The 24,026-nt window shown below is 44.3% G+C and overlaps 1 protein-coding gene across 3 annotated transcripts in view; it reads right to left on the bottom strand.

The window, feature by feature from the left end:
• Positions 1-15,187, bottom strand: part of REL (REL proto-oncogene, NF-kB subunit) — a 49,607-nt gene extending 34,420 nt beyond the window's left edge. The window contains exon 1 of one of the 3 annotated variants that reach the window (XM_065589638.1): positions 15,102-15,187. Coding sequence is in view for 1 of the 3 variants with exons in the window: in XM_005305650.5 (XP_005305707.2) it covers positions 7,856-7,862 (7 nt within the window). In the remaining 2 variants the exon portion in view is untranslated. Of the gene's footprint in view, positions 1-7,855; positions 8,389-12,464; positions 12,592-15,101 lie in introns of those variants that run through there. The other 2 variants (XM_065589639.1, XM_005305650.5) reach the window with 2 other exon arrangements.
• Between the last annotated feature and the right edge of the window lie 8,839 nt (positions 15,188-24,026).

The following is a 24,026-nucleotide window of genomic DNA, read 5'->3' as shown; positions in this document are numbered from 1 at the left end:
CACAATGGGAGCCCCAGAGGAGGAGACTTCTAGGCACTGCTGTAATATAAATAATCATTAGTTGGGTTCCCTCCCTATGGAACTCAGTTTCTCTTAGATAGTGGTGAGGGCTTGTCTGCTGATAAATTATTTCATAATGTCAAAATGAATAGATCATTAGTCCAAGGGAATGGCTGAAATGTTTAATTATAGTACATTTTTCTGAATGCAAGTCCCCGCAAAATGAAGGTGTTTCCTCTGAATCGATTGATTTAGTTCCTACTGCAGTGAAGCAATAAATTCTATGCAAATTAGGCAAAATCCCCTAATGCTTTCAGTTTCTTTACTGTGGTCCCAGATATTGCATTACTATACTTTGAGCTGTCCACTTCCCACAGGAGCCAGCATGAGCAGCAAGGGCTCTCACAAGATTTTAGTAAAGGCTATTGGTAAACTGTCAAAGGGCCCAATGTGTGAGAAGGCAACTTTCAGGGAATGGGTGTCAGGAGATGGTGGGGCTGACATTAATTAAGGCTTTGGAAAGATCCTGACTTAGCAGGAGTCTACATACTTTTTTCAGGGTGACATTCACCCTCTGCTGAGGGCCAGGACAAGGCCTGGGCCCCACTTAAGTCTAAATACAGTGAATTCCACCCTGACTCACAGCACCGAAAATGCTAACCAGTCAAGCAGTGACATAACAGTCTAGTGGTATGTGAGCAGCAAATACTGGAGAAGCAAAAATGAATAAATAAAAGGTTTAGTTTAGAAACTGAATTATTTTAGTTGGTACACACACATGGTCAAATTCTGCACTGACTTATACCTCATGCTCATATAACAACATCCTACACAGACAAGCAGGATGTGCATTACAAAGAAGCAGGAATGGTAATAAGGCACAGTTAAATACATTTGGGAGCAAAGATCCTATGGCATGTCAGCAAAACAATGTTGGAACTTCAATTGTTGTTCCCAAAATAGATATTAAAGAGACAGAAGATCCTCTCATTCCTTCCCACATATATTTTGGACAGTTCTATAGGAGTTTTTGGGGACAGATACACTTCAGTATTAAAACCTTTTGTTGCTGCCAAAATGGCTTGTATTGGGACTCACCAACCCAAAGCTTGCTTGTACTAGTTCACAAGAATGTCATTTCCTACTAGATTTGTTGGGCCCAAAAAGTTTTTTATTGCAGTACTATAAATCACTTAGCTTACTCCACTTTCCTGTTCTAGGAGTTAAGTGACACAACAGCTCTTGAAAGAATGTGTAAGAGAAAAGAAGAACTCCATCTGTGTGACAGCATATTGACCTTTACTTTTATATTGATAGATAGCTATGGAATGGTGATGTGCATAGAAGTTCTGTTGCTGGCTGAGGGGGAAACAGTCTTTAAATCAAGCTGGATGTCTTTCTAAAAGATATGCTATAGCTCAACCAGCAGCTATGGGCTTGATGCAGGAACCACTGCTGAGGTGCTTTGGCCTGTATTATGCAAAATGTCAACTAGACGATTATAATGGTCCCTTCTGGCCTTAAAATTTATTAATCTATGAACAAAGCTGGAGACAATTTGGATGTTTCTAAATTGGGGAAAGGTACCAAAAAGTTTCACAGTAATCTGAACATTGTCATATCTGTGTAACCCCATCAGCTCAACCAAAGAGAATTTTCTCTCATGTCTCTAGTTTCCAAGATTCCACTATTTCATATTTTGTTGCTGAATCCTTTTGGAATGACAGAATGAGCCTTAACACTGTTTTTAGCCAACTGCTCATAAAATGGAAGTAACCAAATATGCCACTTTCCAGCCAGTGAATGTCCAGGTCAACATCTGACAACTTTAGAAATGACATCAGAAAATGACCTGACATATTCAATACATGCTGGCCATCACCCTGGCTCCTGTTCTTTTAAAAGGACTGTCCCTTTCCTAAGCTCTGCCCCTTCTTGAGGTATGCTTTTGCACATGCTGTCTTCTGGACAGAATAAGCATGACTAGCCAGAGAAGAATAAATCATAGAAACAGAGAGGGTAAAACAAAACAAAAACCCACAAAAACAAACCAGGAGTGACTTCAATGAGAGATCAGGTTTCTTAGCATCTCACAGAATTGGGCCCATAAATTGTGTGCAAATGTCTCTCACACACTCAAAACTACTTATACTTGTCTCATAAGCATAGTCCAGTGGTTGGGGCACCATAAAGGGAGTCAGGAGGCTCTACCAATGATCAGCTCTATCACCTTGGGCATTATCACTTAATCTCTCCTGTGCTTTGGTTTCCTCATCTATAAACAGAGATACAGATACACACTTTTGTGGAGCACTTTAGGATCTATAGATAGAAGTTGCTATATATGTGCTAAGCATTATTATTAAAATAAAGAAATGAGTATCTATCTAGGGAATTATAAAGTGCCTAATCATCATGTTACTTAGAAGATATAGATATACACGTATGTGCGTGCAAATATACGTAGATGTGCCCACAACCCCACCCACCCATGTCACCTGTCAAAGCCATATAGAGTCTTGTCAGTTATGACTGTTTTATAGCAATTGCTTCAAGGACTTTAATATCTCTACTGTAACCTATAATTTTACCTTCAATATACACGTCTAAAGGGTTAGTGTCTCACCCACTGATGATATCAACTGCATTTTAAAAGTCAGGCCTCGATTGTCTTTATGCAGGTTTAATTTGTGGTTGAAATAAAGGTTACTTAAGTCACCCCCACTGCTTAACAGTAGGTGTGTGCTTGTGGGAAAGCAAAACCCAATGACGCAGTAACCTCCAGAGATTAGAAATTAAACAATTTTAATTTGATTTTCTTTCTTGAAGAACCAAATTATCATCTACAGCTTTACTAAACCAGGCACCAGTAGACAAGAAACACAAAAGGGTTTGTGTGAACCAAGGCTCATGGAGACGTAGAATCATCACTCTTTGTAGTAATACTAGACATCCATTTCTTGTTCCCATTTTCTGTAAATTAATGTGCTCTTGCCAAAGCAACACAGCTAAGACTATTTCACAATCCCCACTCACACAGACAAAGGGCCTCCACACAGGAACATGTACTTTTTAGAGTAGAAGAAATATAAACTACATCAAAAGCGGACATTCTTGCAATGACAACAAGGACTAATTCTGGAAGAGTAATATGCTGCTTAATTACCTTTAGTTAACTACTGAGACATGAAACTGAAATGGAAGTATCTTACAAATCCATATTAAAGGAAGTACTAATGGTTTTATTTGTACTTATGTTTATTGGCTGTAGAATTATTGTGCTCTGTATCCCAGCATGCCTATTTCTCTTTTTGTTATGATACTGCATTTGTATTTGCATGATTGCACTGAAAACTGCAATACATAATTCAAAAGAAAATGAGAGGTAAATTCTCAATGACATGAGTGGTAGAAACTAGTGAAACCATCAATGACAACGTGAGTACAGCAAGGAATGAAAATTACACTGATTCAAGATCTGGGACTTGATTCTGTATCAGTGACAAAAAAAGCATATCTAAACCGAGAAAGCACAGACAGTTTAAAGTTAGATACACCACCAGCCATCGGAATTAAAACTAAAACATGGAAGTAAATACTGATTTCCCTGTCTACCATTAGGAAGCAGGTTCTTTACCATGACTGCCAAAGAGCTGATGCAAAACTGCAGCTGTGACTGCAAAGGGCTTTCAAGGATAGGATGCTCTGCCTTTGACTAGAATACCTAATGCCCAAGAACATGCAATGGAAACACGGAAGGAGAAATATGTGCAAAGCATTTGTCTTGAAGTGAGGATTTGTATTTGCAAGTGGAATTCCTGAGTTATCTGGAGAAGTCTGCTTGGCCCTCAGTGATGAGTTCAGGGAAAGGTGAAGAACGAACATACCATGCATCTTTCAATGCACTGCAGGAAAAACAACTGGATCATGGACTCAAATGTTGCCTCCAACTAACAGAGCCACAGATTCCTCTGCACAGAGGGCACAGGCTGTGTGAAGAGTCAATGCCATGAGACTGCAATTCTGGCATTCAACTGGGGAGTGTTCTATGGACACACACTCTGATGCAGTATCTGGAGTGTGTGAATGAGGTGGAGGCAGGGCACAGAGTGGTGGGAGTTTGACTATCAACAATGCAAAGTCACTACACAAAATCCCAAGGCAGTGGGGTACATTAGGTATGGACATTATGGTGGCACCGTTGGGAAAATTCTGCCCCTCCAACTATGTGTAGATACCCTGTTCGGAATCTGTGGACCAGGTGCCCCAACCTGCATACCCAAAAATCAGTGGGCACTTCTGAAAAATTAGGCCTTAAATATTAAGCATTTGCCGCCCCCTATAGCAGGCCAGGGAGGAGTACTGGTCACAGATCTACTGTAAAATATTCTGATTCAACCTAAAACAAGTGCAAATACATTCTTAATTAAGAACAAGCAACCCTCTACCCAAGCATTCATGAACTGTGCACCTTCTAAACAGAGGTAGTTTAGAGGCACAACTGCTTCATGTACTACTTCTTTCTTGTCACGTGACATTACAGAATAGTAACTAGAAGAGAAGCTTATAAATACTAGGAAGTTAAGAACTTCCCCTGCTGAAAAATTCCTTCACCAATTACTAATAAGTTGAAAATATATTAGTCGCAGATAACAGAGATAGATATCTACTGTTTCAGCTTATCTGCTCTAAAATACAATATAATTTTTTTAAATTATGTGTGAATTCAATAATTTGATTTATCTGATTAAGAGCCAGTATTTAGATGAGCAGATCAAACACGTACACTGGCAATGGTTGGCTGAGCAGACATTCACATATCATATATAAGTTTGGGAACACTTTTCTTCCCAGAAACCACTCTAATTAATGCAACCAGTGCTAAAATTAAAAAATTTAAATCCCCATGAAAGATTCCGGAGAACAAACTTTTGAAAGGATGTGGAATGCAAGTGCTTCATTGAGACCAAGAGAAACTAAATTACAACTTTGGATTCCTTTGGCTACCAAATCTGTGATCACTTTCTGTGGTATTGTCTCTCATTTTCATACTAATTTATTTTGGCCATGATCTGTTCTGATGTGAACTGGAGTAAGTTGAGCATTAAGCTGACATTAGCCAACTGGTGTCTTCCCCAGATCTGAGACTTATACTGTAAATTTAGCCTCTATATTTGAACAATGATTCATTTTTCTTTTAGATTTCAATGAGCCATTTTGAAAGTTATCAGAATCTTTTAAACATTTTGTTAAACTAATTCAAATGTTATGTTTGTTCACTAACTTGTTCCTTATGGCCACCTAAGGCGTACTTGGACAAGGATTTAATATTGGTTCTAAAAATCACAAATGTCACCTTTTTAGCAATACAGTCTTAAGTGGCAGAATAAGAAAAATAGGCCAAGATTTTCAGATGTGACTAGTGATTTGGGGAGGGAGGCACTCAGTTTTTAGGTGCTCCACTTGAAACAATTTATAGGAACTGTACACCTAACCTCCACTGAAACTCAGGTTCCTTTAAGGTGGACACAAACATTTAAGCAGCCAAAAATCACTAGTAAATTTTGACCACCTATTCATGTGCAATATATATTGGTCCTCATAAATCACTGCACACATGCATTAGCCAGGACACACTGCTTAAACAACTGGGGCTTTTCATGTCACATTAACCTTTGCAATTGGGAGATTTTCTATTATGAGAGGCAAGTTCTGGGTAATTGCTTTAAAGTGCAGCTTTCTACCCTTGACCCTCAGATTGCCACAAGCCATGAGGATCAGAGGAAGCAACTGTCCCATATGGCAGCCATTTTTAAAATGTAAATGCTTTTCAAGGGGTAAAATAACACGTTAGGATCCCTTGGGGGTACCCATCCTCACAGCAGGAATAAATCCCATTCCCAGCGTTGACAGCTGAGGAGGAGCCTGGGCTCCTAGCAGCTTGCAAAGCAGGCAGTCTCTTGGCTGCCCTAATGAGAAAGGGGAGACTCTCCCCCAAAGCTCCCTGCAGCTGGCAGGCATTTACTCTCCTCCTTTCCCCCTGTCCTCCTCAAAAAAATCTGCTTTATTAATGGGAAGGTAAGGCAGGGTAGGAACCAGTGCCTTCCTCACAGATGTTAAGCATCAAAGGAGGGAAGAAACAGTGGCTCCCAGGAGGGGCTTCATACAAACAAAACAGCCAAATGTTTGTGAAAAGGGGGCTAGTGCCCAGCATCCCTACCCCAGATGTGAGCAGATGTCAGAGCTCCGGATGGAGCTCATTTCTGCATAAGGGGCACATTCCCCCAATATGCCCAAAACCGGGCCCATGCCCCTATGCCACTACATTTGTTTTTTTGTTAAAGGATGCCCATGTTGGTCAAATAACCAGCCTTGCCTCTCCCACCTTCTACCAAGTGAGGGTCGAGGGGAAAGCGAATGCAACTGTCCTTTAAACAATATGGCTATTATATTTCCCTATATAAGTCACCTGCAAACAAAATGGAACATTGGGGCCACATTTTCAAATGTGAGTGTTCACAATTAGACACCTAAACACCTATTTTAGGCATCTTAACAGGGATTTTGGGGCCAACTCAGATATTTAATTGCTTGAATCCAGATTTAGGTGCCTAACTTTAGGTACCCAAGTCTGAAAATGTGGTCTCATCTGTGTCAAGGAAATTACCTCTCTCTCTCTCTATATATATATATATAAAAACATATACAATTTATTGTTTAAATAAACTGCTTATTTAATTTTGTTCCTCTACCACAGAAAATCTCACATGGTGTAAAGTTTGTGACAAGCTCTCAACTAAAAGCTTCATTTAAGTTAGTTATGAGGAAGCTCCTCCCCATTACTTTAGGCAGTGTACAGTCTCTCTACCTTAATATATTATGACCATTTGTTAATAACCACTGCCTCAGGAAAAGTAGTCACTTCCTGCTGCAAAAACACACTGACAGACAGGCACATTTCTATGCATATTTTACACTTGTTCAATATTATTCTTTGATTTCCTAATGATTTATCCTGAAGGAGGAATTTAAAATGTTGGGGACACAACTATAAAGTCAACAGAATTGCTGCCATTTATACCCACGATGAATTTGGTCTGTTAAATTCTATCAACACTCTCACAAAAAGCCACACGCTCGAAATTTGCAGGTCATGTGAATAGACTTCCTCATCGACTAACTCTCACACTGCTACTTCCCTTCATCAACAACAACAAAAATTAATTCTTTCCTTCCCCACCTCACCTCACCTCTTCCTGTGTGTCACACTAAAGTCAGATTCTCACAAGAGCTTTGGTGGAGCTATCTTTAGTTAGCTTGCACACACAGTAGTCTCTGAGTGAACAGCCATGTCAGACTCAGAAATCTGCCATTGGGCGAGGTCAAATAATGTCAGTCAAGCCTCTGGCGGCAGCTGGTGTCTTCTCAACGGCATGAATGGAAGGCAAGTGCCTTCTGCCAAGCCCAGAGCCTTGCCCCGGCTGGGTGAGGAGGACACGCCAGCCCAACTCACTCCCAGTTTCATAGAAGTTAGACATGTAGTCACATGCTGAAAGTGTTCTTTAGTTGCAGGCAGCCCCAGACAACCTAGTGTCTCTCCCCCCTTCCCTTCCTATCCCATTCCTCCCCTCCAGGGTTTCAGAGGTTTTTAAACGCGTAAAGCAGAGAGAGGGGTCGCAGACAGCACTGCAAGCCCGACCTCTGTATCACGACAGCTCCCCACACTGCAAGGGGCAGGGCAGCCCATCTCGGGCTCAGGGCAGCGGGCCCCAGGCAGCGAGCGCAAGGCGCCCAGGGCAGGGCTCCGCGCGATGGAGACCGCCCGGCGGCGAGGCGGCGCACCGGGGACACTTACCAGCCATGGTGCCCGCTACACACACGCGCGCTCTCAGTCCGGGACTCTCGGCGGCGGCAGCAGCTGCTCCGCGCCGTCCTGCTGCTCCGGCTCAGCTGTTCTCGGCCCTACCTCGGCCGCTCCTCCCCGCGGCTGGGAATTTCCCGCTGGGGTGACGTCGTAGCGCCAACTGGCCGGTTCCCCCACACGCCTGCTGCGGCCGCAGTGCTGTTAGCCGGGGAGGGAGGGGTCTGATCTCGACGGGGATACTCCTACAATAGAAGCAATCTCTCCCTTCCCCCTGCGTGCTACAGAGCACACACACCCCCGCACAGCAACAGGCTGCCTGCTCTCCGCGCCCGCACCCACTTCCTCCAGCTGCACCCCTAGCGTGCCCGGCTGACCCTCGCTTGGTTGCTAGAGTGTAACACAGGCCTCCCCTCCCAGCGCTCGCTGAGGCACTGTCCTCCGCGACCATTGGCAATACCTACTGTTCCTCCTTCACTATCAGCTTGTGATGCTGTGTGAGAGTGCCCTCTCTGCTGGGCAGGCACAGATTTTCCTTCTCTCTCTCTCTCACACACACACACACAAACCAACCCGTGCTTACACCACACAGGCACCCCAGATATAGTTACACACACCCGGGATACTCACATTTTGATACCAAGATAAGTGCTTTAGAAATATCAAAAGAGCGAAGCTCAGAAGGAACAGTGATGTATTGGCATGGCAAAATTCACAAATGTTGCCTATGTGTAAAACAGACACAGGACCCCCAGGCAATGGCCACACGTGCGTGCAATCCAACACATTCTCTCAAACACACCAGGGCCGGCTCCAGGCACCAGCCGACCAAGCACGTGCTTGGGGCGGCCCCTGGTAAGGGGCGGCCAATCTTGGGATGGCGGGGGGCGCTCAGGGTTTTTTGTTTTTTTTTGGGGGGGGGTCGGCCGGGCGGCGCTGGGGGGGGTTGTTTTTGTTTTGGCGGCTGGGGGGGATTTGGCAGCGCAGCTCGGCAGTGGGGGTGTTTAGCGGCGCTCGGCGGGAGGTGTGTGTGGCGGCGGGAGGGTTCAGCGGCGCGGCGCTCCGCGGTGGGGGGTGGGTGTTCAACGGTGCTCCGTGGGGGGCTGGGGAGTTTGGCAGGGGGGTTCGGCGGCACTCCGCGGGAGGTGTGTGTGGCGGCGGGAGGGTTCGGTGGCGCGGAGCTCCGCGGGGGGTGTGTGTTCGGCAGCGCTCCTCCGGGGGGTTCAGCAGGGGGGTTCGGCAGTGCTCCGCGGGGGTCTGGGGGGGTTTGGCGGCGTGGCGCTCCGCAGGGGGCTGGGGGGGTTTGGCGGCGCTCCGCGGTGGGGGGGTGTTCGGCGGGGGGGGTTCGGCGGTGCTCTGCGGGGGGCTGGCATGTTCGGCAGCACGGCGCTCCGCAGGGGGTTGGGGGGCTTTGGCGGCACGCTGCTGAGGGGGTGTGTTATGGCGGCGCTATGGAGGGCGGCACTCTTTTTTTTTTGCTTGGGGCGGCAAAAAAGTTAGAGCCGGCCCTGAAACACACAGCTGCAGTTTAATATAAGCAGCCATAGCAGTTGCTCCATAATCATGGTTGCAACTGAATGTCCATTATGAGCCCAAGGTTGTGCTCCTTCCCAGACCATAATAGCCAAAATTGGTAGGTTAAATATGATATTTTTAGTAAATTGGACAATTGGTTCCTGAATTATGACACACTAAAAACAAAAGGCATGCTGGTAATTCAGAGAGTTTAACATTTTTTATGCCACTTTGTCCCAATATAAAAAAAGAAAGTAGGAGAGAAAAACAATTTCACTTACTAGACTCCTCTCATAGAGATCTAGTGCCCAGGCCAAACTTTTAGTTGACTGAAGTCTAATTTCAAAAGTTAACAACTTTTGATTTTGGAACATTAATAAGGAATGTCAGCTCCAACATTTAGTACAGGATGTTGAAGGATATTTCATTTAATTAAAAAAAGTATAAGGCTCTCACCCTTTTCCCTGCAAAGATAAATCACTCAGTAACCTGATTGACCAGGAGGCTTGTCAACATCAAAAGAGAAGCATTCCTTCTTTCCCAGAGTAAGGCACCTGCTTCCTCAATGTTTTCTTGCCCCTAATAGTCCCATGCGCCTCCCCACCCCCCAGGCCCACCACATGGGCCCTCCTTCCTTACACCTTCCAGAGATCCAGGCATAGGTAGGGTTACCATATGTCCAGTTTTTCCCGGACATGTCCGGCTTTTCGGCAATCAAACCCCCGTCCGGGGGGAATTGCCAAAAAGCCGAACATGTCCGGGAAAATGCCGGCCGGGCACTTCCCCTCCCGCGGCTGTTCTGCTCCTCCCCTGACTCTTCGGCTCTGTTTAAGAGCTGAGCTGCCCGAGCGCTATGGGCTTCAGGCAGCCCCCTTGCCTCCGGATCCCAGCCGCCGGCCGGGCACTTCCCCTCCTGGGCTCCGGTGGCGCAGGGTCCGGAGGCATGGGGGCTGCCCAAAGCCGGTAGCGCTCAGGCAGCCTGGCTCTTAAACAGGGCCGAAGAGTCAGGGGAGGAGCAGAGCCACCAGCCGCGGCGGCTCTGCTCCTCCCCTGACTCTTCGGCTCTGTTTAAGAGCCGAGCGCTACCGGCTTCGGGCAGCCCCCATGCCTCTGGACCCTGTGCCGCTGGAGCCCGGGAGGGGAAGTGCCCGGCCGGGGGCACAGGGTCCGGAGGCATAGGGGCTGCCCGAAGCCCAAGCGCTACCAGCTTCACGGTTTGCCGGGCAGCCTCCAGACCCTGCGCCCCCCGGCTGGGCGCTTCCCCTCCCGGGCTCCAGCTGTGCTGGGGAAGCGCCGGCCGGGGGCGCAGGGTCTGGGGGCTGCCCGGCAAACCGTGAAGCCGGTAGCGCTCCAGCAGCCCTTTTTGCGTGGCTGGGAGTGGGAGGGAGGAGGGGTGGAGTTAGGGCGGGGAAGGGGCGGAGTTGGGGCGGGGAAGGGGGTGGGAAATGGGCGGGGTCCAGGGCCCCGTGGAGGGTCCTCTTTTTTTATTTGTTAAATATGGTAACCCTAGGCATAGGTCCCCAGCTCTTCCTAACAGAGATACATTGTTAAGGGATGATGCTCAGGATCACTCACAGTCTCATCAGTAAGTGCCACATACCCTTGACATCATTGTTTTCACAGTAACTAAAGTCGGCCAAAATAGAGATGAGCAAATTGCAACAGTGACTTTAAATCTCCCCAAACTTCAGGGAATTTGGGATCCAGACCTAGACCTGGATCTGAACTTCTCTATTCGGACCTATCACTAGAATGAGTTGAATTAGAACCCATCTTAAGGACACCCCTTGAACTTTGGGGAAATCCAGATTCAGATCCCACACTGGCTCCAATCTCCATGACTTGCTTGGAACGGGAACACAAGCTTTACTGGTTTCTTCCTCCCTCTCCCTCCCCCCGCCATCAAAACCTCAGATGGATTGTACAGCACCTTTCGAGCATATTGCATCCTAAAGCTCTACAGAGATAGGAGTGGATTTTGTAAGATGCTGATTGAGTTAGGCATCTAAATGCCTTTGAAATCTGGGCCTTGGATACTACCAGGTGCTATATAAATAGCTAAGAAAGGCAGATTTGCATTGGAGCCACTCCATAGTTTAGATTTTCTAATATAAGTCTGATTTTATACACACACACAGAATTTTGAGAGTGATGATAGAAAGTAGAATTTTGTGGTATGAAGGTAGAATTTTTCTATCAAATTTGAAATGATTTGTAAAAGAGGTTCCAGAACTTCGGCAGCTTGGAAAGAGAGGATTGCAGAATTCAAAAATTCTTCTAGTTTTTGTTGCCACTTTGTAGTAAACAAAAAACAAACAAAATACTCAGAAAACAAGAGAGAAGTAAAATAAAATCTTGTCTTTCCCTTGCGGAGATCCTGTGTCCAACATCAAAATTTGGTGATTAAATTCTAATGTCAAAAGTTAGTTTACTTTTGAATTGGTAAAACTGCTATGGAATGTCTGCTCTGGACTGGTGAGCTTAATTCAGAATGTGAGACAAGCTGAAAAGATGTTCTGGCATGCAAAGGGTTACCAGGTTCCTGCCTATGGTATGGCTGATCTGGACAGAGTAATAAAAAGGAAAGGGGAAGGCTGCATCCTCACTCCTCCCAGTTGTTGATGATGGAAAGACCCTGTGTGGAGTTATTTTATGCTGGGTGGGAGTTTTGGTTTTGGAAGTAAAGCAAGCTCTGAGGAAAGAGATATGAAGTAAATTGTAACTTCCCCAGCTGCTGAGCATGCAATCCAGTTTATAATGTCACAGAATTAAGAGAGACTTATAATTTCAGTACAAATGAAAAGAGGAGGAAGCTTCTCTCCCTTTCCCTGCACAGACAGATTTCAAAGGGGAACCTGACCACTAGAGAGGCTCCTCAATGGAAAGGGAACACAAAAGGAATTTTTCCAACCAAGGTTCACAGAATGGGGATTGCTGGCAAGCTTGTCACAGCTAGTGAGAGTCTGGGGATCCTGAATCATGTGTAAGATGAACTGGTAATGTAGCAATGTATAAGGTATCTAAATGTCATGACCCAGCGATTGAAAGTCTAATTTCATCATATTATTATTGATCAGTAACTACTCACTCAAAAGATTCCTTTGATGAGTTGTTTGTCTCTCTCTCTGGATCTGGGTCCCTTCCCTTGGTTTTCACTCTGCTTTTGGTTGTAGAGCTGTTTCCCATATTGATGGTGAATAAGAAAATATCCAAACATAGCTGAAAGGTTAAAGACTTCAGTTGTTTCTGCTGCTCTATGTTCTCTACTTCCAGGCTGAAAACATATCAGTCACCCTTGAAACAACCAGCTTGGTATGTGGAGTGTTTTCTTTAAAGATGTAGAGAGCAACAGATCATATGACAAATCACTTTTTCTGCTCTGATGCACTGTCTTGAGGAAGGTGCTTATAGAGATTATTTAATCACCCTTTTCTCTTGCGACTAGTGTTCTCAGAAAATTTTACTTTTATACTGCTAGCTAAATTCTTATCTCGTCTTCAAGGCTGCAGATTTGTTCCCCCCTGAATGACACCTTTAAATCATTTTTCTATCTCTCCACAGTTGATCCTGATAGAAAAAATGAATTACACACCGAAGTGTTACCTTTTTCCTTCTCTGCTTGATTTTTTTTTTATTTGTAGCATTTTCTATAATGTTTTAATAACTTATGTGCATACAGCCTTTCCTGGGGGACAGACTGGGAAGGCTTCAATGTTCCAGTGACCCTGATGGCTAGGCCAGCAGGAGGTCTAAGCCCTGGTAAAGCCACCAAAGGCAGACAGGTCAGAAGATAGGGACCAGATGCAAAGCAGCTTGCTGGTCCTGCAGGTTAGGGGTTGAGTGATGGGCCAACAGCCTATTCTTGTTTAAAAAAAAAAAAGTGTTATAGAAACATAATGAAGTACTTTGCAAAGAGATTCATAGTCAGGAGGTGAAGCCTTGTTTGTGCCCTAAGCTAGGTCTAACAGTATGGGAAGGATTGAGAATCAAATGTGCAAAGTAACCAAGGGCCTACATCTTGAAAATAAACAGTTCTTCCATCACTTATATGTGGAAATCAAATGTGGGTCCTCCAGGTTCTGCATTTTACAGTTGCTGCAGCTGATAATATCAATAACATTGCAAACACCTGGAGTAGTGTAAGGAATGCAGCTCCCTGTCGAGATGCAAGTTCTCAACTTTTGTAGGGAAAACAAAACAAAACAGAAATCTGAGGGCCTAAGCTCAGGTCTTGACATGCAAAGACTTTTTGGTTGATCCTGATGCCACAAAACACAACAGGGTGTGTATGCAAAGCTGCAATATTTGCCACACCTTAGGCTGATCTTGAATGGTTCTGAGCACCTGCAACTCCCTTTACAGTTAACAAATGGTTAGAGCCCTGTGCGGATACAAAATTTGTATCCGCACAGGGCTCAGATCCGCAATCTGCAAATATGGTCTGCGCATATCCGTGGATATAAAGAGGATATCCGCAGATTTGCAGGACTCTACATATGGTCATTGAAGTCTGTGGAAAGTCGGTGTGATACACAGGGCCAGCTCCAGGGTTTTGGCCACCCCAAGCAGCCAAAAAAAAAAAAAAAAAGCCGCAATCGCGATCATGATCTGCGGCGGCAATTCGGCGGAAGGTCCTTCACTCCGAGCGGGAGTGAGGGACCGTCCGCCAAATTGCCGCCGAATAGCTGGACCTGCCGCCCCTCTCCAGAGTGGCCGCCCCAAACACCTGCTTGCCAAGCTGGTGCCTAGAGCCGGGCCTGGTGATACAGACGTGATAGTAAGAGACTGGTCTTTATTTTCTGGCCCTAGTCATAGGACATGTCATGTGGCAGCTTTAGTATCCACTAACTCTGCACCTTACATAATAAGTAAGGTGTGCTTTTTCAAAAAAAAGACAGTTCCATAAGGAAAACTGTAATTAAATTAGAAATGCTGTTGTCCTATGCATCCTGCCTTGCAGTCTCCGCCAATTAGTTGTCATATTCTATACAGTGCTTAAACATTTATATAAAAAGAGTCTATAACTTAAAATGATGTTACAAAGGCCTCTTAGAAAGACCTGTCAAGGTTTTGTTGTCTCCTGAACAGCCCCTCAGTGGAAGAATCACATTTTGCAGCCATTTCACACACAAAATTCCCAGTGAAGCCACTGCTTCCAGAATATATGAGGATTGATAATGAACCCAACAACCTTCCAGACATCTACAAGAACCATCTCAACATGGTCTTCCCATAACATACATACACTATAAATACATTGAACACAAGACAAAACATGGTACTTTACCTCTTCTCAGGATGGGAGAGAGAGAGAAGAACAAGAAGAGAGAAATGAAGTCTTAATCCGTAGAAAAATGACGTTGTGGTTAAGGCACTAGATAGGCAGTTACTTAATCTCTCTGGGCTGCACTTTCTCAGCCATAAAATGGGAATAATATTTCCTTTCTCCTAGTCTTGTCTGTATTATTTATTTAAGATGTAAGTATTTCAGGGCAGGAACTGCCTCTGACTATATAACTATGTACTGTGCGTAGTACAATGGGGCTACAATCTTAATCGATTCCTCTAGGCATTACCGTAATATAAAGAACAATCCTACCTACTTGTTGTCAGGGAAGAGAAGTAAAATATTGGGGCTCACACACCATTATTCTGTGTGTTGTATAAACCTAGAGAGAAGTCTCATATGAAGCAGCAGCAGAAATGTGCCCTTAACGCTACTTACCAGTGTGAGTGCCAGACACCCCTGCTTGAGCCCTTGCCACCTGCAGGTCCCTCCTTAAAATGCACTTCTCCCTACAGGCTTATGTACTTCAGCGAGAAATATAAAACTGTTGTTTAAAGACAAAAAACAAAAACACAGAAAACCCATGGCAGTAACAAGACTAGCTAAACTTCCGTCAGGTCAATTGTGTGACTTTTCATTGCAGCCCATTCCCCAGCCTCTGTCTGTACATCAGCTATTTAACATCTGTGTGGAAGACCCCCTCTGCCAGGCACCTCTCTTAGCTGATTCTCTGTCTTCAAGAATCACCAAGGGCCTACTTCTGTGCTGAGCTTCTCAGGAAGTGCCTGCCTGCTCCTGTTCCCAGTCTACTCCTACATTAGGGGGTGAAGCATTCAGCATAGGGTCTCATATTGGCACTACACTATTCCTGCTCTGGAGCTATTTCCATCCTCCCCCCCTCACCCCACTCTCACCCCTACACATACAGATAAGATATTGTAGCCCCTTCACATTACCAGAGCTGCATAAAAGGGCCAGAATCTGGCCCTGAGTCTTTATTGTAGGCTTTGTGCCTTTATTCAGAAGTGATTTACCTTGTATAACATCTCCTCAAGCCTTATCCTAAAGTCCATGTATTCAGTACCTTATGGGCCCAGGCTCTAACCTTTATATATTCTGAAATTAAAGCCTGTTTAGAGTGAAGCTGTAACTGAGCCCAGCTGTCCTACCTCCTCCCTCTCCTTGGATCAGTATTAACCCTTTCTCTACTCTCATATTGCATAGGGTCTATATAACCCACTACTGCTTGAGCATGCAAAGACTTACTACTGTGGATAGTCCCATTGAAGTCACAGTGGTAAGAGGATTGGGTCCTTAAATGATGAACTCTGAGGCAGGGACCTTGTCTCTTAATTATGTAAAGTACTAATAGACTACTGGTATTACAATGAAATATAATAGTAATTCCTATTAACAGGGAACTTTCAAAGTTGTAGTAAAGGTAAGGCTTGGGTTTTTGTTGTTTGGTCATTGTTAATTTGAACTTTCCTTATAACAGCTTTGAAAGCCCCTGCTTTGTCATGCATATGAAATATAGAAGAGTTCTGCTATTTCTCAGCCTTGCTCTGCATCAGGTGACTGTCAAGATGGCAGTTTCCTGAATGGCTGTTAACTTTTTAAAATTATATTTAACACGTAGGGAAAAAATTAAGTGTTCATGTGTCATTGTAATCTGATGTAGTGGCTGGCCTCTCTTTTATATAAAACATGAACAATTTGATAAATAGCCATTTAGCTGCACATTATTTCTACGTATAGATCCTTCTGCTCAGTAATAATGCTGAAAGAAAGTAAACAATGTCCTCAGAGTTTTTAGCTTTACATATTGCTCTAAGTCACTACCTTAGGCCTAGTAAAAGGTATGACGTGCCAGGAGTCTTACAGGACAACACTCTCAGATGCCTGGGAAGAATAAAGAGTTAAATTTTTCTATACAAGAAGATCAACTATACACTTTCAATCTGCGCAACTTTAATTTTAGACTAAAGAAAACAAACTAAGGGCATGGATACACTTGCAGATGTAGAGCGCTTTGAGTTAAACCAGCCTTTGTAGCGCACAGTAGGAAAAGCGCAGTCTGTCCACACTGACAGCTGACAGCGCACTGGCCACAGAGAGCAGCGCATTGTGGTAGCTATCCCAGCATGCAAGTGGCTGCAACGTGCTTTTCAAATGGGGGGGGGGGGGGGGAGTGTGACAGTGAGTGTGTTGTGTGTATGTGGGGGGAGAGAGAGTGGGTTTTTGTGGGGCTGAGAGCATATCAGCATGCAATCTTATAAGTTCAGACAGCAGCAAACTTCCCCCTCCCCTCCCCTCCCCTCCCATCTCTCTCACACACAGCATTCCACAGTAATGGTTGCTTTGTCTCGGAGCAGATAAGCAGCCGGCTGTCAAACAGAGCTTTCAAAGGGCATATCCAAAACAATGACAAGAGTGGCCACTTGATTTAAGGGGATTATGGGACGTTTCCGGAGGCTGATCAGAGCATATAATGCAACCCCTTGTTCACACTGACGCTGGGGCGCTCCAGCAGGGGCGCATCAAACATTATTCTACTCGCTGAGATGGAGTACCAGGAGTGCTCTAGCCGTGGAGCCAGAGCGCTCTACGTGCCTTGCCAGTGTGGACAGGTAGTGAGCTAGTGCGCCTGGGGCTCCTTTAATGCGTTGTAACTCACAAGTGTAGCCATGCCCTAAGAAAGAATCAAAGTAAAATCTCCAGAACACACACTCTCTCTCTCTCTAATCTATAATACAGTATGTACCATCTCTGCCTAACAAAATAACCACTGTCTTGTAGATTTCCTAGAGATGAAAAGGTGGGGAACACAGAAAACAAAGTCATAATAGTTACATAGCCACATCAACCAAAAACCTTACCCGGATTAAGACACTAGTCAGAGTAGTTGATAACAGGCTGGAGCAAGTGAATACTCACACAAATGATACTGGGTTTAAAGCAGAAATCTTGGAACAAAGATACAATGTAACAAGTGCAGTATAAGATGGGTAGCTGTGTTAGTCTGTATCCACAAAAACAACAAGGTGTCCGGTGGCACCTTAAAGACTAACAGATTAATTTGGGCATAAACTTTCGTGGGTAAAAAACCCCACTTCTTCAGATGCATGGAGTGAAAATAGTGCAGTAAAAAATAAAGTGCAGTATAAAAACTTAGAGAAAGAGCTGACATGGCTAAGGGACAGGGAGAGGCAGAAAGCAGAATGGAACATACCTATAACTGGGGCCTGGTCTACAATCGAAAATTAGGTCAATTTAACTATGTTGGTTGGGGTGTGAAAAATCCATACCCCTGAACAGCATTGTTAAACCCATTTTAAGTTCCCGTGCAGACAGCGCTAGGGCCACAGAATAATTCTTCTGTCAATTCTACCACCCCTCGGGGAGGTGGATTACCTATGTCGATGGGAAAATCCCTCCCATTGTAGGTAGTGTCCCTGCTGAAGCGCTACAGTGGTGCAGCTGTGCTGGTGCAGCATTTTAAGTGTAGCCCACACCTTACTTGGACACCTCATAAAGGTCGATAAAACAACTGTAATGTCAAAATGTGAGAGAATTAGAATGATATTTACAATCTGAAAATGATTATATTGTCTGATATTGGGTTTGTTCAAAGCAAAATTCAGGGGGGTTCAAATCATTGCATGTCAAAACCCAGGAAATTGTCAAAGTTTTACACAAATCTAACCCTTACCTCATAACAGTCTTCAAGACATGGATTTCTCAGCTGCTTAAACTAGACATAGGGGAAGATGCTCAGAGATGAAAGACCAAACCAAATGTGTCTGTGAAAATCATCGATTAAAAACTCCTGCCACACAGTGCTGAGACTCTAAATTTAAAATTATCTGTCTTAGGTAACATACCATGTTATAGTCTTCCTTAATTTGAGTGTGACTCCCTAGGTGAAAAGAAGAGCTTTTGACCCTTAAAAAAAAACCCCTCCTTCTTAAAGAAGAATGTGTTCCAGCCAAACCGTCAATATCTATTCACTGGGAGAAGAGCTCCCGCACATTGGGAACTAAGCACACAAGGGTACTGAAGGAGATAGGGTACCCGTAGCTTAATTTTGGTTACTGGAGGCTTCTCAGCAGTTAATTGGGGAAGTGGTCACACCTTTCTCTCACTCAGTGTATTGTTCTTATTTAGTTAGGTAGAGTTGGCATTAAACAATTGTATTATTTTTATTTGAATATTACAAAACACAGCCATGAGAGTCTGTCATAAGCTGGAGCCTGCTACAATCTATTTTATCCCCTGCGATTCTGAACCCCACTTTCCAAGATGGAGGCTGACACCCTCCTCCTTATATAACAATAGCAGCTGTTCCATGTGCCTGGGAGCTGACTCACTGAGGATAATAAGCAGCAAGTTGCGAGCAGGGGAAGTGAACTGTATCTTTTTTCTGTGAGGGATTTAGCCAGGCAAAAACGTAGATCTGCATAGTTAGCCTATGATAGTGGAGACAGAGGAAGGACAAATTACCATTGCTAGCTTGTTTAAGTAAGCTGAGTACAGGAAGTAAAGGAAAGGGGAATACCTACCACCATGAGAGAGAGAAAAAACAGGCCAACAGAGAAAAGGAGTAATTAGACAAGACCCAGATGGATGGTGATGGTGGTGCCTGGAAAGCTGGAGTCAAAGCAGATAGCTGCCTACTGTGAGGGCAGGAATGCCCCCCCCCCCCCAAAAAAAAACCACCAAACCAAACAAACAAAAAACAAAAACAACCCAGCCAAATCAGCAGAACAAATAAAACTTTTTTTTTTTTTTTAAATGTGACACAACAGTATGAGTGCCTCCTGGAAGTCAGTGCCCACAGCCCAGGGTGACTGTCCTGCTCCCCTGGCCCTAGAACTGATCCTGTGTAAGGGGCCCTTGGAGTGCACGTATAGTGAAAATTAACTACACCTAGTGAAATGATTGATGCCTAAGCAGCATATCCAATTAGTGTCAAATGAGACCCTGGGCTGCAAGCAAGGCCAGGATTGCTGGAGACTGACTTGTTGAACTAGTTAGTAAATGGAGATGAGACCAGGCACCTGCTAGCCAGAATTTTCCATTACAGCAGTTTCAGCTTGTAGTGTCAGACGATAAGCATTAAAGTTTCCAGTACTAGAGGCAAAGGGAGCAGTAACTCAAGTGAGGAGCTTATGGTATAAATGCCTGCTTGTCTCTGAGCTTGTCCTTGCCATCATAAGAGCTCTCTTTCTTTATGGCTACTTGATGCAACTCCACCGAGTGCTTGTGATTTCATACTAGTGTTGTGTTCCTGACTTCTTGATACAATGTCTCCTAATGGTCACTATCTAAAAATATTTTTTCAAAGCATATGAAAATCTAATGTTTTCCACCGGGGTCCCATAAAATCTGTTCACTGCATCTGCTTCTGACAGCTGGTCATTCTTGGGTGGTTTCTTGCCTCTCCAAAAGATAGGGAAAGGAATTTGTTGGGTAAAGCAGAGATGGGTCTGTCCAGGGGTCTTCTCCCCATGAAGAGTGCCCAGGGATGGCTGATGGTGCCCTCTCCAGGGAACTCCACTAAGGAAGCCTCTGGTACAATAACAGTGACCAGAAAAATTAGCTGGAGACCAGGAAGTCACTGAAAGGCTGCTGAACAAATGGGCTTTGGATCAGGCCCAAAGTGGCTACAAAGTAGGGTGACCAGATGTCCCGATTTTATAGGGACAGTCCTGATTTTTGGGTCTTTTTCTTATATAGGCTCCAATTACCCCCCACTCCCGTCCCTATTTTTCAGATTTGCTGTCTGGTCACCCTACTACAAAGATGATGAAAAGGCTTGTAACACAGAAGATGATAAAGACTTCATCTAAAATTGCTAGCCCAGTTCATAGCTGGATAGCTCTTGCCTTGTGCTTATGGTAAGAGCTAAACATTTTTTAAAAAGACAAATTAACAGCTTCCCATAGCAGTAAATCAACTGTGGTGACTGTGATTCTAAAGTCCAGCGTTTATTTATAAAAAACACTTAATCAGAAGTGCTTGACATCTTATGATTCACTATTGTTAGAAGTGTGAGACATGGGGAAGTGACAACAGCAGTTTCAGTTAAGTTACCACTGATAATTATGTTTTATAGCAGCCTGTTATACTTGATCAATGAGAATTTTGCCTGAGAGGACTTCAGGACTTTTCTCCTACTAACCTGGGAGGACACAGAAAGAGAGGAAATGAGAAGTAGAAGGAATAACAGACAGTGGGCTTGTCTATATGCGGTCACACCACTTTAACTAAAAATGTAATTTAAAATCAATGTAGTTAAACTGCAAAAAAGTGAGTGGTGGCTTATACTCAATTAGCTTGAGTCAATTAGGAATGGGTTTAAACTAAACACAGAATACATCACTCAAACTGAAATAAGAGTGACCAGGTGGATGAGGTAATCTCTTTTATTGGACCAACTTCTGCTGGTGAAAGAGACAAGCTTTCAAGCTCCACAGAGCTCTTTTTCAGGTCTGAAAAAGGTACTCAGAGTGTCACAGCTAAATACAAGATGGAACAAATTCTTAAGCATAAGGAATTAACATGTTGCGAGAGATCATTTAAAATGAAGTGGACAGTTAACACCTCTGCAGTCATAGGATAAAGGAGGGTTACTGGGTTATAGATTGTTGTAATGAACCATGAATCCAGTGTATTTAGTGAGTCCATGATTTCTAGTGTCTAGCTAAGTTATGAATTTAAGCTCTCAGACTTGTCTTTTGAAAGTGTTGTGCAGGTTTCTTTTGAGGACAGGAGTGAGAGGTCAAATATAGAGTGATTGCTTTGTGAAAAGTGTTTGTGTCTTTTATCATTTTTCCGAGAGAGTTAATTTGGAAGCATAATGATGAAGCCACACACCTGATCATTATTAAGGTTAAGATTCTGTCACGAGTTTTTTAAGTAAAAGTCAGGGACAGGTCGTGAGCAATAAACAAAACTTCACAGAAGCCCATGACCTATCCCTGACTTTTACTAAAAATACCCGAGGGGAGGACAAACAGAGCACTGCTGGGGTTTGCAGCTGTTCCAGCCCTGCCCTGCTCCTGGGGCAGGGGCTGACTGTTGCTGCTCCTGCCCCAGAGGGGCTGACTCAACCCTGGCCACTGCACTGGCAGGCCAGGGACCACTGCTCCGGCGCACCCGGGCCTGGCCCGTGGTCAGCTGTTTGGCAGCCCCAGGGCTAACCACCAGCCAGCTGTTCTGGGGCCGCTACTCCGGTGGCCCAGGGGCTGAATGCAGCCAGCTGTTTTGGCTGCTAGCTATTGTGGCAGCCCCAGGCCTGGTCACTGTCCAGCTGTTTTGGCAGGCCCTGCCCCAAAAGAAATCATGGAGGTCCCAGAAAGTCACAGAATCCATGACCTGCATGACAGAATCATATCCTAGTCATTACATTGATTGCTTCAGGGGGAAAAATTGACTGTGAAATCCTTAACAAACATCACATCGACCACTATCTCTCCACCACTGAGAGATTTCAGTCCCTGAAATCCAACCACCAGATAGTGATCAAACCAAAATACATAGGGGGGTGCCATCATAGTCCTCAACCATGAGGCCAACCATCAACTCTCCAACACCAACTACCATAAAAAACTCCAAGAAGACTCCACACCCACAATTCACCTAGGAATTTAAGGGTATCATGAAGTCCTTCCCCAACAACTACAAGAGAAACTCCACAAGCTCATCCCCCACAAACCCACCCCTGAGAACTTCTACATGCTTCCCAAGATACACAAACAAGGGAACCCAGGCAGATCCATCATATCTGACCACAGCACTCTTACTGAAGAACTATCAGGACTCAAAAACCATCTTCAAACCATTCACAACACAAATGGCCAGTTTCCTCCATGACACAACAAATATCCTCCAGAAACTTCACAACACTAACAACCTCCCTTGGAACACCATCCTTGCCACCATGGATGTCACCTCCCTATACACCAACATCACTCACCATGAGGGCATCACTGCCTGCCTCAAATATTTACAAGACAATTGCCAATACTCCAGTAATCCACCCCAAACACACAAACTCATCCATTTCATCTTCACCCATAACAATTTTCTATTCAGTAACAAACGCTTTGTCCAAATCATGGAAATAGCCATGGGTCCTAGGATGGCTCCCCAATATGCCAACATCTTCATGGGCCACAACTGAGGAAGAATTTCTGGACAAATGTACCAAAAAACCAATGATATACCTGCGTTACATCAATGGATAGAAGATCTTAATTTCCTCACAGATTTCCACCACAACTTCTACAACCACCACCCAGTTCTCAAATTCTCCCTAGAACACTTCCACATCAGCATCAACTTCCTGGACACCACAGTTAGATTTAGCAATGGAACCCTACAGACAACTATATATAAGAAACCCACGGATCAGTACACTTACCTTCACAGATCCAAGAAAGCACCCGAAATACACCAAAAAAAAAATCCATTTTCTACAGTCAGACACTCAAATACCACATAATATACTTTGATGAGAAAGTTTGGGATACACACCTTAACACACTTAAAACCACCTTTAGAAAACAAGGACACACCACCAGTGAAGAAGATCGCACCACGGAATGGGCCACCCAAATACCCCAAGAGTACATACTTTAATACGGGGGGGGGGGGGGGGGAATCCAATGACTGCATGGCCATAGTTGTCACCTATCACTCCACGCTGGAGCCCATATAGGGTATAATTTAACAGTACCAATCCACGATGGGGACCAAATCCTGAAAGAAATATTTCCCAACCCCCCTCTTCTGGCCTTCAAACAATTCCGCCAAGCTCAACATCAGAAGCAAGCTCCACACAGACCAGGACACACCAACTCAAAGCAGCACCAGACCCTCCCATAACAACAGATGCCAAACCTGCAACATATCTCCACTGCTCAGTACCCATCCTCCCCACCACACCTTTCAAGATCCAAGGGTCCTACACATGCCTATCACAACGTGTTGTTCCTTATCCAGTGCACTAAGTGCTCCAATAACAACTTTGTGGGTGAAACCAGACACTATGCTCTCGAATGCAGAAAAATGATAAAAAAACAAAAACACCATATCATCCGTGGGTGAACACTATGACAAAATGATCTCTCCATACCTGACCTATAACTTAGCTAGACACTAGAAATCATGGACTCAATAAATACACTGGATTTATGGTTCATTACAACAATCTTTAACCCACTAACCCTCCTTTATCCTATGATTACAGAGGAGTTAACTGCCCACTTTACCTTGAATGGCCTCTTGCGATATGTGTTAACTTATTATGCTTAACAATCTGTTCCATCTTGTAGTTAGCTGTGACACTGCGTACCT

This window comes from Chrysemys picta, chromosome 3 (genome assembly GCF_011386835.1).
Source record: "Chrysemys picta bellii isolate R12L10 chromosome 3, ASM1138683v2, whole genome shotgun sequence".
NCBI lineage: Eukaryota > Metazoa > Chordata > Testudines > Emydidae > Chrysemys > Chrysemys picta.
Note: the sequence above shows the minus strand (reverse complement) of the source record. Positions and strands in the feature narration are given on the sequence as shown.